Source organism: Parasteatoda tepidariorum, chromosome 4 (genome assembly GCF_982258835.1).
Source record: "Parasteatoda tepidariorum strain Cologne lab strain chromosome 4, Ptep-v5.0, whole genome shotgun sequence".
NCBI lineage: Eukaryota > Metazoa > Arthropoda > Arachnida > Araneae > Theridiidae > Parasteatoda > Parasteatoda tepidariorum.
Window position 1 is genome coordinate 5,863,662 of NC_141758.1, and position 14,285 is coordinate 5,877,946.

Sequence of the window (14,285 nt, forward strand, 5' to 3'; positions counted from 1 at the left end):
CAGATGTGTTATAGCTCTTGAGGATGTTTGAAGATGTAACTTTGCTATGGTAACCTAACCTATAATATAACTATCAGGTGGAGACTTGTTTTTTTTTTCTTAAAAAAAGGCCTCAGAAATTGTAAAAGCATACAAAAGTTGCTTTAAATACATGAAAAGAACACGAAAACGAATTAATTTTTTATGGTATCTATTTCTCTATAATTTTTTTATGGTATCAATTTCTATTTCTATATCGCTACAAAAATTAACGTCAGGTAGACTATATTTGAGGGTGCCCCTTGATTCTCGCCAAGTTGTGATCGCCAAGCTGGGCGATGTTGAAACCCAATCGTGATTCTCAACGGTTTAGATTTTAGCGTTATAATGTTCAACGGTATACGTAATTTCAGAGGTCCATTAGTTCTTCGTTAGATACCGGCTGGTAAGGTTACTTTTACTTCTGGTCAATAAGATCGAAGGTATGTGGGCAGTCATAAAAAGGGACTTTATAAAAAAATGTCATCACCAGTTCGGTACCACAAACGCCATTTTCGATTCATATTTCGCCGAATTTATGTGACGATGGAGGTACACAGATTCTATTCACGATAAATTTAGACAGTATCTAACTGTTATTAGATAATTCTGTGCACCTAAATCTGAGAATATTCAAGCTTAATGAAGAAGTGAGTTGTTGTTTTTTTCCTTTTCTTTCTGCACCTACTCCATTAATTTTTGCTTCGATTCAAAATCCTTTTTATTGGATTTATTAATTTTGCTTATATTGGGTTCATTGCAAGCTTTATCCGATGTTTTGTTGAAATTTTCCAATGTTTTTTGAAATATCATTATGTTTCGGCCGTTATTTCTGTTACCACGGTGTTCCGCGCAAACAGGAATAGCGCCAAACATAAGTCACCAATTTCGCCAAGGGGCATCCTCAAGTATAATTTTCCCTTATCGTCTTCGCTTAAGAAAAAAAAAGAGAGTGGAAAGAAGAAGAAAAACTTATTATAACAATTATGAACAGCGATAAATATATCAAAGAGTAGCGTTCTATTTACGTATCTAATATGTTGCCACATTTTTAGTACAAAAGTTAAAGTTTTATCCACTTTGATAAATGTAAACTAATGCGAACCTTACAATTAAATTATTAATTCCTTCGTATATTATTGGTTTAAGTTGTCGAAAATTAATGTTTCATTTGTAAGGTTCGCATTAGCATACATTTATAAGAGATATGCATTTTTTAATAGTTTTTTGAATATGGCTCTTTGAAGACGAAAAAGCATAGATTTTCTTACAAAATGACTGATAACTAAAAAACTAATCCAAATTTTTGAAAAAGAAAAAAAATACTTCTTCATTATGTCAAAACACAATTATGTGTCGAGTTTCGAGCCTGGGCGAGGCTTCTGGGGCGATATATTGTGATTACAGACACACACACACACAGCCGCTTTTATTATTATGTGTATAGATTACGACAGTTTGACAAAAAGGCGCTCACTGACTTTTCCACGATCTACAACGACGTAAAAACTATTCCTGAACGAGCTATAAGATAAGAGGTGCATACCTGCCAATTTTTTGTTATATCCTGAAGATTTTATTCTTACATTTTATGGGGTAGTAATATTTTTGTATTCATGATTGCTCATTTGATAAATTAAATTTATAATTTCAGTTGAAATTATATTTAAATAGTTTAAACGTACAAAAGAATGACCGGCTAGTTATCTTATTGTGTTTCAAGTTTTGGTGAAGAACGAATTGAGTATTTGACTACAATATCTCTTCAATAATCATTTTACTACCACTAGGAAAAAAACTTTTTGAAAGAGCCTAAAAATTTGTAGATATACTATTAAATAATATGGTATTTTCAAAACTGATGTGTGTTTGCAATAGTTACTCCCGAATCTATTTCAGACTACATTTTCCTACAGTTACTCATTTCCCTTTCAACACTCCATTTGCCGCTTCATTTTCAGAATAATCGTAGAGAACTCTGACTAAAGACAAGTTTAGCCTATCTTTAGTCAACGCCTTCTAAAGTTTATTCTGAAAAAAGTGCAAAACGTCAATATAAAAAGAAGCCACAGTTTTGAGAAAATTAAAAACGTTCATGGTCCATTTTTTTAAAAAAATAGTTTAAAACTTACTCCAATGCTGCATTTCCTGGATAAAAATTTGCAAAAATGGGAATAAGGCATTAATTTTGATAATTTTCATTTAGGTGAAGAAATGTAGCAAAATTGGCGATTTTTAAAGTGGTTTAATCTAATATATATAATTCTCTTACGTGGCTCCCAAATTTTGGCTGTATTTCTTTTCCTCCGGTGGCAACGATTGCTTTGTTTTGTTTAAGTTTTGAAAACACCAAAGCATTTTGCCTTTTAATGATGTGTTTCTGATCTAATATATACAATTCTCTTATGTGGCTCCCAAATTTTGACTGAAGTACTTTGTACAACTAAATAAGATTCTTTTCACAACACTTAAATATTTACTTTATTTTCTTCATTTATAGAGAAAACATAAGAGAAAGAATTCTGTTAAGTTGAAAAACATTTCGCTAAAAAAAGAACAAATTCTAAAAGAAATAAAAATAAACAGCTTAAAAAATAAAAATGCTGTTGCCAGCCATAGAATTTTTTGAAACTTAACTTAGCAACATAAATCAAAATGACATAGAAGCGCAACTAGATCAAAATTAAGATACCTGAGCGCTTGAAGTAACAAATCCTTCAATTCTATAAGTGTTGTATTCGCGATCGCAACGAACTATAGGGGGCGTTGTTGTATGAGACGCTTACCTGCGATTTCCATATGAACCGTCATTCAGTTACTCTGGAGACGTCGTTAATGTAGCGTGTAGCATTGCAACGTTCCTTTTTTAATGTGGCTTATTAAATTTAAAAAAGAAAAATGCTTGATCTTTTTTCTTGTACAACCGAAAACAAAATGGTATCTCTTTTTATTAGAGAAGGAATATCCAAAACACATCGGAAAAATATTTGTACATTAACAGAAAAAAATATGTATATTCTTATAAGAGTTAAAACCTAATGCCCGAGAAATAGTATTACTAAATTTAATGATATAACATGAAAGGTCCATTTAAACTTTACATTCTATAGTTTTAAGAATCATATTAGTTCAAAAATTAAAATGAACAAAAAGTATACATAAGCCTCATAATTTTATGAAATTTAATTTTGTAAACAACGTTTTTTGACAACAATTTTTATCAAAAAATTTCAAGTTTCAATAAAAATCATTATTTAGAAACTAAGAAAAGTAAAATAAAGAATGCTGACGAAACAAAAACAAAAAAACAATTCTTTTTTGTCGCCATTTTTAGTGCTACGAATATTCGTCTTTGGGATTTGCCAAAAACAAAACAAGATGCAATTTTATTTTTTCAGGAGGGAAATATTTTACCGAAAAAACGAAAATGTACCAATTCCCACAACATAAAACTTTATCTTGGCAAACGTACGTTTTGGAAATGTTATTTCATTTGGAATCTTATTCATCAGAGTTCATATGGCGATATGATTGTTTTGAATCTATGCTAAACTCTATATCGGCTCATTTTCCACCGAAATCCAATTAACTATTTTGATTTTAAATAAAGTGTTTTATTTTATGAACTGTCGCAAAAATTTTAAGTGTAGATTGGCGGCACTTAAAAACCGCCAAATCTGTAGCGGCGGTGGCGTTAATACGTCGTAAGTACCGAATTTTTATTCCATACTTTTCTGAATCATATTATTTCAAACATTGGAATATACAAGAAGTATACATAAACACATAATGTTATACCATTTAATTTTTCAAAAGTATTTTGAGAACAATTTTTATCAAAAAATTATAAACTAAAAAACGGAAAATAAAGAATTCTTAGGATAAAAAAAACGATTTTAAGAATTATTAACATTGAAATAAAAACTTTCATATTGTTTCTTTTTTTATTATTCTTATAGTTCTTAATCAGACGTAAAAAACCATTCTGTAGAGAACCATCATCAAATGAAAAAAAAATATTTACAAGCAAATTTTTTATTGTAAAAATCATTGCACTTACCTGATTTATGATTCCCGGAGAATTCCAAAATGATAAGTTCCTTGTTTGAAAACTTTATTCTCAAATAATAGATACATAGTTTATACCTTCATTACTTTTAGATAACATACTACACAGCAAAATTTTATAATTGATATGAATTTGAATATGTAGCTAAAAACAGAATAGCTGAATTCTAGTTGAACTTATTCTTTCAAAATTAAAAAAAACTTACCAAGAAAACGATTTAAATTAATTAAGAATCAGCACAAATGGCACTATTTCAAGTAACTTGGATAATTTTTTATTGTTGTTTTCCGAATTATATGGATACATAAATATATACTATTCTATAACGAAGAAGAATATGCTATAACTATTACAATTCTGTATGTTCTGAATTCATATTTATTCACTGGAATGACGAAAGCAATGTTGACTTCACTTTAATTCGTAATGAATTGAAGACAGAAGAAATGCATTTTACCTTAATACACACATCTGTAACAGTATCCGAAATCGGAAGTCATCAGTTGCAAGTTTGTTGATAATAGAAATTAAAAATTATTGAGGAATTTTTCTTCAAATGTTTGGCGTGTTCTGTTCCTGAAAGATTTACTAATATTCTGGAGATTTTTTTCAAGTTCTTCGGCCTTTTCCTTAGGGAAATTTTGTTTCTTATTTGCTGCTAAAAAATGGCGTCTGATTCAGTCAATGACTTTGATGGAACTAAATGAAAACGTGATAAATTAATGTCCGATATTTACAGGCTCCCGCTAGACGGCGTACTCGAGCGTTGCGATCGCGAATCGCCAAATGCCCAAATTAACAAATGTGTTTTTAAAGAAATTCTCCCTCTCTTTCTCTACTATTCAGATTACTATTTCATATTGTTTTACAACACATGGCTTTAACACTCTGGTGGGAAAGACTTTAAAACAAAACTTACAACAGTTACTTTTCTCAACAACTGAAATTTTGAATAGTGTGATTAAGAAAAATGTGAACTGTTTGCAATTTCAAATTAATATTGAAATGTACAGGTTTAGAATTTTCTACAGTGAAAAGTTTTCGGAACTTCAGCATTCAAAAAAGTATACAAAAGCTAGACGTTAAGAATGTATCCAATGAGCGAGCAAAGCGAGCATTGGATTGCGAAGCAATCCGAAATGAACTGCGAAAGCAGTTCCGGGGGTTGGCGAGCGCCAGTGAGCAGGGGGCGAAGCCTCCTAGTAACTCTTAAAATACTTCATTTACTTGTCCCTTCTAAAACTCAGATACTTCTTTACAGCAAGATGGCATATACAGGTTAAAATTATTGCCTTTCTTCAAGCGTAAGGCGCTAGAAACTGTAGCTCTTTTTATTTTCCTTGGCGAAAAAGCTTCGAAAAATCATAACCCCATCGAAAAAAGTGATGTAGATTGAGGCCATGCTTGTTCCCGTTCCTCCACCCATTTCATGTGCTTTTCAAGATTTTCAACCTCCCTAAGTGGCATCCGTGTTTTATGGCAAGATTTCATCCACTTGATACCTTTAATCCTTTTGGAATGCGTCGGTCGAATCATAGAACACGTGATATATATGGTATAACAGTTAAACGTTGTTCATAACTTCAATACATGTATTTCATTGTCGCTGACCTTCAAATGGTATAATATGATGGAATATTTAAATAAACAATTTATAGGGCATTACTGTTAGTACTTTTATTAATTTCGTGTTGACAATAGCCAAAGATTTTCGTATCTTCGTCGTCAATTAACTTCATCATAGAACTTTTCTTGACAATTAGAATGCACCGATTACAAAGAGAAACTGTTATGGATTGATATTTTTTTTCTGTTTTACAGAAAAACTATATTGAGATGAATGTATAATTCGAATAAATTTGATGATAATGAACATAAACTACTAACAACTATTTTAGATAACTAAACCAATGACAAAGAAAATGAATGAGAAGAAAAATTAATAACAATGCGAAATGGCTTTAGAATAATATCCGTCAGTGTTATACAGAGTAACATGTAATATTTCCCTGTAAAACGAATGATGTATTTTCAAATAAATTGCTCACAACTAAATACATTAGACGACTAACGCAAGTGCAAATCATCACTGAAGAACAATTTTGTTTCAGTTGCATAAGATTTTTGAATGGATATTTGATATTTTCGATTCGTTGATTTGAAAATCTTTAATTAGTTTCCATCAATAAGCTCCAGTTTTTATGTAATTTAATATTAAAATCATTTACCAGGATTTTTTTAAAAATTCACTCGAGTAAATGCCAAGTGTTCCGATTTCTCTGCTACATAGGGAGTAGTAGGATTATAATACAATTCAGCCTATGATGCAATACGATAAATTAATGTGCTTTTTTCCTTTCCTTTTTTGCCTCAATCGTTATTTTCAAAGAAGGATACAAGTGTGTATGTATGTAAACCCTCTACGTTCTTTATGAACCCGTACATTCAGACAAAAATAAAGCAAACTATAAATGCCAAAATTAATTTCAAATTTGAAATACCCACAACCTAATTAGATAAGATCACGCACTTGCATGAATACCACAAAAAATTCGTTTCCCGCTTTAATTGAGGATTTTGGAACATCATTTCTGTCAATGAGTGTCACAACTTTAAAATGAAAATATATTTTAAGATTGAGCACTTACCGGTGGAGTGTAATTAGTATAAACTCCCGGAGTTAAATCGGGATAAGGATAATCCGTAAAATCATCGTCGTCTTCATCTTCATCGTCATTCGACGATCCGGGTAATCGAGGAAAAACTGTGTCTTCAGGTCCGGCTGTGTAGGGCAGAGGAAACTGACAATCCGGCATGTAGTCTATGCATTGATCATAAGCAGCTTCCGGACTTGGAATAATCAAAAGCTGCTGGATGTCCCCCTACACCAGAAAAATTGAATGAATAAATTATCAAAACCCTTTGTAATAATCATTATAACCAACTCATTGAATACCTGTTCGTCTTGGCACTGAAATAATCAACAAGCCACAAATATACATAAAACTGAAAAGCCATATACCGATGAAATTTGCAGGTCACTTAAAACATTTCCCTTTTCTTTTTAATATCATTTGTTGCCCTTTGCAATAACTTTACGTTATAAGATTTTATAACCGTCGTTGAACAGCCGATCCAATTTTTGGGGCTTACGACTCCTAATGCTAAACTCTGTAGCCTTGTAATTTTGAACCCCATTCAGAAGACAAATCCTGGAGAAATCCTAGATCAAGTATTGGGAGAAATTTGCTTTTGTGGAGGACTTTTTGAGCGGACTAGCCCGCATTTGCATTACACGGAGTGGGCAACCATGAAAACCTCCCATGGTTAGCCTGACGGCAAGGGGACTCTAACCCATTATCCGTCTACCACTGAGGTTATTTTACGTCAGCACTGCCAAGTGCGGAATTGTTATTGACCAGCCATTGCTGTGATTCAAACCCGGATCACCTAATTAGAAGATGAACGCTCTAGCTCTTGAGCCACCTTGACTCACGTTATTCGATTGAGTACAACACTTTTAAAAGTTCAGCATATAAAAATAAAGAATTTTTACCTGGAATTTTTATTTTCTGTTTTCTATAATTTATTGTTGAAGCAGGCTCAGAAATACACATTGGGTCGTAATTTAATGTTTTGGCTACCTTGTTAATTTAACCACCAAATTTTTAAATTATCATTAAAAAAATATTTCTGAGCCAATATCAATTCAGTTTTTGATCATAATTATTAAAAAAATTAAATTAAGATAAATTAGATAAATAAAATTTGCAAATTACAGGCACACGAACAAGAAGTTCATAAGGAAAACTATCGATTTAAATAGACACAAATCACCAGTCCATATTAAGATGATATTTCTGGTCATATGTTACTATGCAATTATTAATCCTCATGATGTGTCCGACCTTCCGTCCAAATTTGTAACCGATGAACGGGATTAACTTGCGTAATAGTTAAGACAATTTATGTATTTTGACTTTTTGCTTGAAGTTTTTTTGGGTACCAATTCAAATCAGTTTTCATTACAAATGTGAAACATCTTCGGAATTTAAATCATTCTCTTAATGAACCACAAAAATAATTTACTCCACAATAACAATAGAGGACAGCAGTTCAAACGTAATAATTTTAAAGGAAGCTTTCATGTCAATTCTTTCAATTGGGTACTTGCACTTTTAGAAGAAGAAGATCACAGATACCCACACATGTGACGTCACTGCCAGCTGATCGTTTATAAGCAAAATGGCGTGTTTAAGTTGAACTAAATTTCTCCAGATAAGTTTGAATGTTAATTAAATGAATTTAATTAAATAAACGACTTTTACTCAACTTAGATTTATTATTTGTTTATGTATTTTATTGTAATCGTGATATATTTTTGTTTTGTGTACGCGGCAACTTCTATGCATAATTAGTTTATGCTCTACATGGCTTCGCGCCTGTCTTTGAGTAAAGAAAGAAATACGTAGTGAAAGAATTAAAATATTTGCGAAAGAATCTTAGTGAAGGAATATAAAATGTGTCAATTAAAAAGATTGATATTTGAAGTACTTGTCTTACTCTATAGAGAATGGAAGGAACAGTTGCTAACGTAAACAAAAGCCACGTTTCAACAACCAATCAGAATCAAGATACCCGCACTATGGCACTTGCAGGTATCCCATTAATATTAAAACATATGCTTGCAGTAGGAGACAATTGTTTATAAATGTTTACCTCGTAATACACACCGTCAACAAGTTGTACACCAATCAGAAGCGTTCCTGTGAGATCTGTGTAAGCATCTTCAGTTCGATTTAGTGATTCCGTGATCTGATCACCACAATCACTTAAAAGAGTCACAGAGTTTCCTTTGATACCCAAGGCTATCCTATGCCACCTGAAATTGCGAGATAACGGTTTATTATTTAAAATAGCTAACTACTCTAAAGCTAGACAGATTCATTATTCACAATTACTAAATACATTATAGCTAGACAATTTCGTTATTCAAAATAACTAAATACATTAAGAAAGACAGGTTCATTATTCAAGAAAACTAAATACATTAACGTTAATCATGTTCATTCTTCAAAATAACTAAATAAATAAATTCTAGACAGAATCGTTATTCAAAATTACTAAATAATTTAAAGCTAGACAGACTCCTTATTCAAATTAATTATAGACATTAAAACTAATCAAGTTAATTATTCAATATAACTATGTATGTACTACATTAAAGCTAGACAGGTTCATTATTTAAGAAAACTATAAATACATTATAGCTAATCAGGTTCGTTATTCTAGAAAACTAAATACATTTAAGCTAATCAGGTTCATTCTTCAAAATAACTAAATAAATAGAATCTAGACATATTCATTATTCAAAATTACTAAATACATTAAAGCTAGACATATTCATCATTCAAGAAAACTAACTAAGTTAAAACTAGACAGGTTCATTATTCAAAATAACTAAATACGTTGAAATTAGACAGGTTCAATATTCATAAATAAATTAATCAATTTAAACTAGTGACTTTTTTATTAAAAATCTAAACCGAATGTGTCCATGGTAATGCGTTAACCCATTACTTATTTGTTTCGAGAGACCATACAAAAATTGTCCAACTTATTATTGATGCCAATGGTGCGTAATTAATTTTTGCAGTTAGTACAACTGATATGGTGGTAATCGGAGCTGTTATAACCGATATTAAATGTAATATAGGTGTTTAATATATGTTCTGGGGTAAAGGATAAGTAACGGGAAAAAATGCTTTATTGTGATAAATTTTAACTGTTAAGAGTTGATGGCAAGCTATAGCCCCGTGCTGAATGATACTGAATATAATTTTTTACTTTGATGTTATAAATTTCTAAATATACGTTTCGCTCAGTCTAATAACGTAAAGCCACCTGGAAGAGTAACATGTAATAATAAAAGAAAAAACTTTTTCTTCAATTCATTTGATCTTTCAGTTTTGCGCGTGATTTCGTGGTGTTAATTGATACCGATTTATTATCATATTGACCGATTATTGATGATACCTAATTCGAGTGTAGGGATTTCAAATCTGCAATTGATTTCATTCTTAAAGCTACAGAATTTTTTAAAATGTCTTCTCCTTTAAAAGCAACACTTGAAACAAATAAATCATATGAGCTTAACGTATTGCATCATAAACTACAATGTACTTCCGCCTTTTTCCTGCCATTTCTTACGTAACAGAGAAGAGGAGATACTCGGTATTCAGTCGAGTGAATATTAAAGAGCCCTGGTTAAAAATATATTATTAAATTGAGTAAAAACTTAAGCTTGTCATTTTAAAAGTTTCTTGTAACAGGAAAAAAAAAATTGTTCCCCACTGTTATTTAGTTATTTTTATCTCTTACGAAAATCGGTTGTGTTCATATAAAATTATATAAATGTAGTGTCAGCATACTTTCCATCATTCACAGAAACCGGAAAAGAGACTTCAGTCAATGTAGGAACATCTTGACTCTCTCTACACATGAAGGTGATATTCTCGCCAATTCCAACCGCCAACTGTTCTTCAGCAGCATTGTTGTAAACGGTGAAAAGGAATGCCTCAGATCCCTGATTCGGTCTAATTGTTGCCAATATTGAAAAATCATATGGAAAACCTCCTAAAAACAAAACATGTGCAGCTATGAAATTAGTGATAATATATCAATATATCATAGCAAATCAACTTTTCCGGATTTTCCGGAATAAATTGTTTTCCATTTAATACGTCGATTTATGAAATATATTTGAATAAATCAAAAATTTACAAATTCATGATAAAACAGTTCTAAAATATGTGTTTGATTTTTTTTCTACACATTTTTAACCTTTACAAGAAATTTAAACGTTTAAGAAAAAAGAAAGTAACACTGTCTGAGGTGGATATAGGTGATCGATGTGGCAAAACTAATGGTCACATTAAATAAGACAATTTGTTGCTGTTATAGACGTAAAAAAATAGAAAATGTTTGTAAAAACATAACAGTGAACTTGAAAGGTTTTCGTATTCTTCCCTTCAAAGTGATTAACTCTTTACTGTGGTTATTTGCTCTCAACCACCAAAGCTGTATCGTCTGTTTTCAGATTCCAAAGCTTTTTCACTGTTTTAGTCGTGTGTCTGCTCTCTGACACCAAAGCTTTTCCGCCGCACCAGTCGGCCACTAAAACATCAGAGCATTTTCTCCATTCCTTTCATATGTCTGCTCTCAGCCATCAAAGCTTTTTCACGGCACCAGTCGTATGTCTGATCTCAGCCACCAGAGCTTTTCTCCATTCCTGGCGGATGTTTGCTCACTGTTACCAATGCTATTTCACTGTTCCCATCGTATGTCTATTTTCAAATTCCAAAGCTTTTTCGCTGTTTTAGTCGTATGTCTGCTCTCAACAATCATAGATTTTTCACCTCATCAGTCGTTTGTTTGGTCTCAGCCACCAGAGCAATTTCTCCATTCCTGTAATATGTCTGCTATCTGTGTCACCAAAACATTTTCATCGTTCCTATCATATGTCTGCTTTCAGACTCCAAAGCTTTTTCGCTGTTTTAGTCGTATGTCTGCTCTCAGCCCCAAAGCGTTTCATCCTTCCTGTCGTATCTCTGATCTTAGTCACTAGAGCATTTTCTCCATTCCTGTCGTATGTCTACTCTTGTTCGATGGAATTCGAGTCTGGTTGAACACTCTGATCTTTCAACATTTTTGGTTTAATTTTGACCGACCCAATCTTGTGCAGACAGCATTGTCAGTCATAAATACAAGCTAGAAGCCGACGACACCTCTGAACAACTTTCATAGCTTCTTGAGTTTCATTGAAGGAAAGTTGAAACAATTACTAAACTAAGCTACCTTAAAAAAATTTCAACCGAAACTTAATCATAATTTTAGAAAAAGACATAGACAGGCAGAAAGAAGCATTGAAGGGAGAGGAGTACATATCGTTTTGAAGACTTTCAAGCAACTTTTGATATACATATCAACATTTAGTGAAATGGGTATAAAATTTTATGCGTTTCTCATTTTAGAACGAAACTTACACTTAAACCAGTTTATTAGATCAATTATCAACATAGATCAGTTAAATCATATTCTAACATAATTAATCAATTTGTCTAGCCAGGCCTGCCAACTATTACGCTTTTTGAAAAATATTTTACAGAGTGATAGACATTTAAAAACCAAAGCTTTTTTGCTAATTTTACGGACATTTCTTAAGCTTTTCCACGAGATAGATGAAAAAGTGGCGTTACATATGAACTTTTAAATCATTTATGTATAGTGGTATGGAAAATAAGTTTGAATCCATAAGCCATAATACATTAAAACATAAACTTAGTTACCAATACAATACTTTTTTTACAAAAAGCGTAGAAATTTGGTAGTCCTGGTTATTATTAAAATCATATAATTAATCAATTCAGTTATTAATCAATCTATATCAGTAATCAATTTAGTTACCCATCAAATCATACCAGTAATCAATTAAGTTATCAATCAAATTATATCAGTAATCAATTTAGTTATCAATCAAATCACACCAGTAAGCAATTATATTATCAATCAAATCATATCAGTAATCAATTTAGAGATTCTGTCATTCTTTTTGGGTGAGTGTGCACCGTCATTTAACGTAAGTGAAAATTTCGATGTAGTAACTAACCTTTAAAAAGTTGTGAAGTTGTGGTCGTGAGTACAGCTGTTTCTGTGATACCATAAGCGATGTCTGGCGCTCCGTAGATTGGATTGCCGTCGTCGTCTATTCCTGTTGCTCTGTTGTCACACATGCCCGTCGACTGTTTGACACCTAATGGCTCTTGTCTGATGTTGACTGCTCTCAGAAGATCAACAGAACCTAAAAATATAAGTTCGATTATAATGTGTGTGATATGTGTGTTCGATTATAATTAACGCGTAAAACAGCAGCAATATCCCACAAAAATTTATTCCCAAGTAAATTATGAAAATCGGAAATTCAAGTGGTGAGAAGAAAATGCCACGCGGAAAAATTTACAAGGAGCTGCTTAAAAAATGCAGAAATGAAGAAAATATAATGAAATATCAGTAGAAGTAGTGGAGTTATGAGCAATTCAATAGACGTAAGCCTTATCAATGCTACAAATATGGATCTACTAATGACAATTGACCTCAGTGCCCAAAACAGAAGTACCAAAAGTCACTCGCTCAAATTAATCGAATCGTAATACAAGAAGACCGATTACTAACAGGGCTAGATTACTAACTCTGTATACTCTTATGGTGAAAGTAACTGAATTTAAAATTATTACTTCCGAAATCAGATGCAACAATTGATGTTTTATGCCAAAAATTTGTGACTCCAGATATGTTTACGGATAAAACTGTATGGGTACAACAACCATTAGATGAAGGCTTAACTTGTTTGTCACTAGCAAGAGTTTCGATACCTGGACAGTTTGGCGACATTGCTATGCTTAAAAGTGAGTAGGATAAAGGTCGTTATCTCCTTTGGAATAAAACTGCAGCTAGATTTCCAAATCTACATATAACGCATATACAAATTTCAGAGTTAAACGCAGATAATATCAGATCTCAAACTCGTTTAAAAGCTGAAAGTGAAGAATATTGCGTAACGAAATTCGAAAGCTATCGGAAATTCATCCGAACAAAATAATAAAAATCAAGAATTTATTGTAAATTAAAAAGATGATGAGCCAGTTTTGGAAACAGATGCTGTTAGTTCAAAAATGGAAGAGATATTACCAACTTTAGATACCAATTCGGGTGGACTTCCTTTGATACAGGTAGATCACGATAGATTTGTTAAAGCACAACAGGAAAGTTCCGAGTTAGAATCATTTTTTGAAACTGAGGAAAAAGGTATTCAGAAACAAAGCTATCTTGTTGAAAGAAAACTTCTTTCTAAGGGCCAAGAAGGACGGTTAAAAGAAGAAAAAAATCATTTATACCTGAAGAATTTAGAAGCCGAATTTTTTAAAGTTATGTCATGAAAGTACTTCCGGAAACTTTGGCTTAACCGAATTCAAAGACAAACTGGCACGATATTATTTTTGCTGTAACAAGACGTGGCATTGAAAAGGAAATCGTATTATGATAAAAATAGTATCAGGAAAGAACTCAGAGCCAGAGATACGGTTCTTGTTTTGGCAACGTCTAGAGCTAATAAGTTGTCTGCTCAATGGATTGGGTCGGG

At 32.0% G+C, this 14,285-nt stretch overlaps 1 protein-coding gene across 1 annotated transcript in view; it reads right to left on the reverse strand.

The window, feature by feature from the left end:
• Positions 1-14,285, reverse strand: part of LOC107443413 (uncharacterized) — a 159,826-nt gene that overhangs the window by 132,844 nt on the left and 12,697 nt on the right. Inside the window, exons 2-5 of the mRNA XM_087160562.1 lie at positions 12,756-12,947; positions 10,519-10,723; positions 8,807-8,969; positions 6,736-6,969 (exon numbers count right to left, since the gene is read on the reverse strand). Coding sequence (XP_087016688.1) covers positions 6,736-6,969; positions 8,807-8,969; positions 10,519-10,723; positions 12,756-12,947 — 794 coding nt within the window. The remainder of the gene's footprint in view (positions 1-6,735; positions 6,970-8,806; positions 8,970-10,518; positions 10,724-12,755; positions 12,948-14,285) is intronic.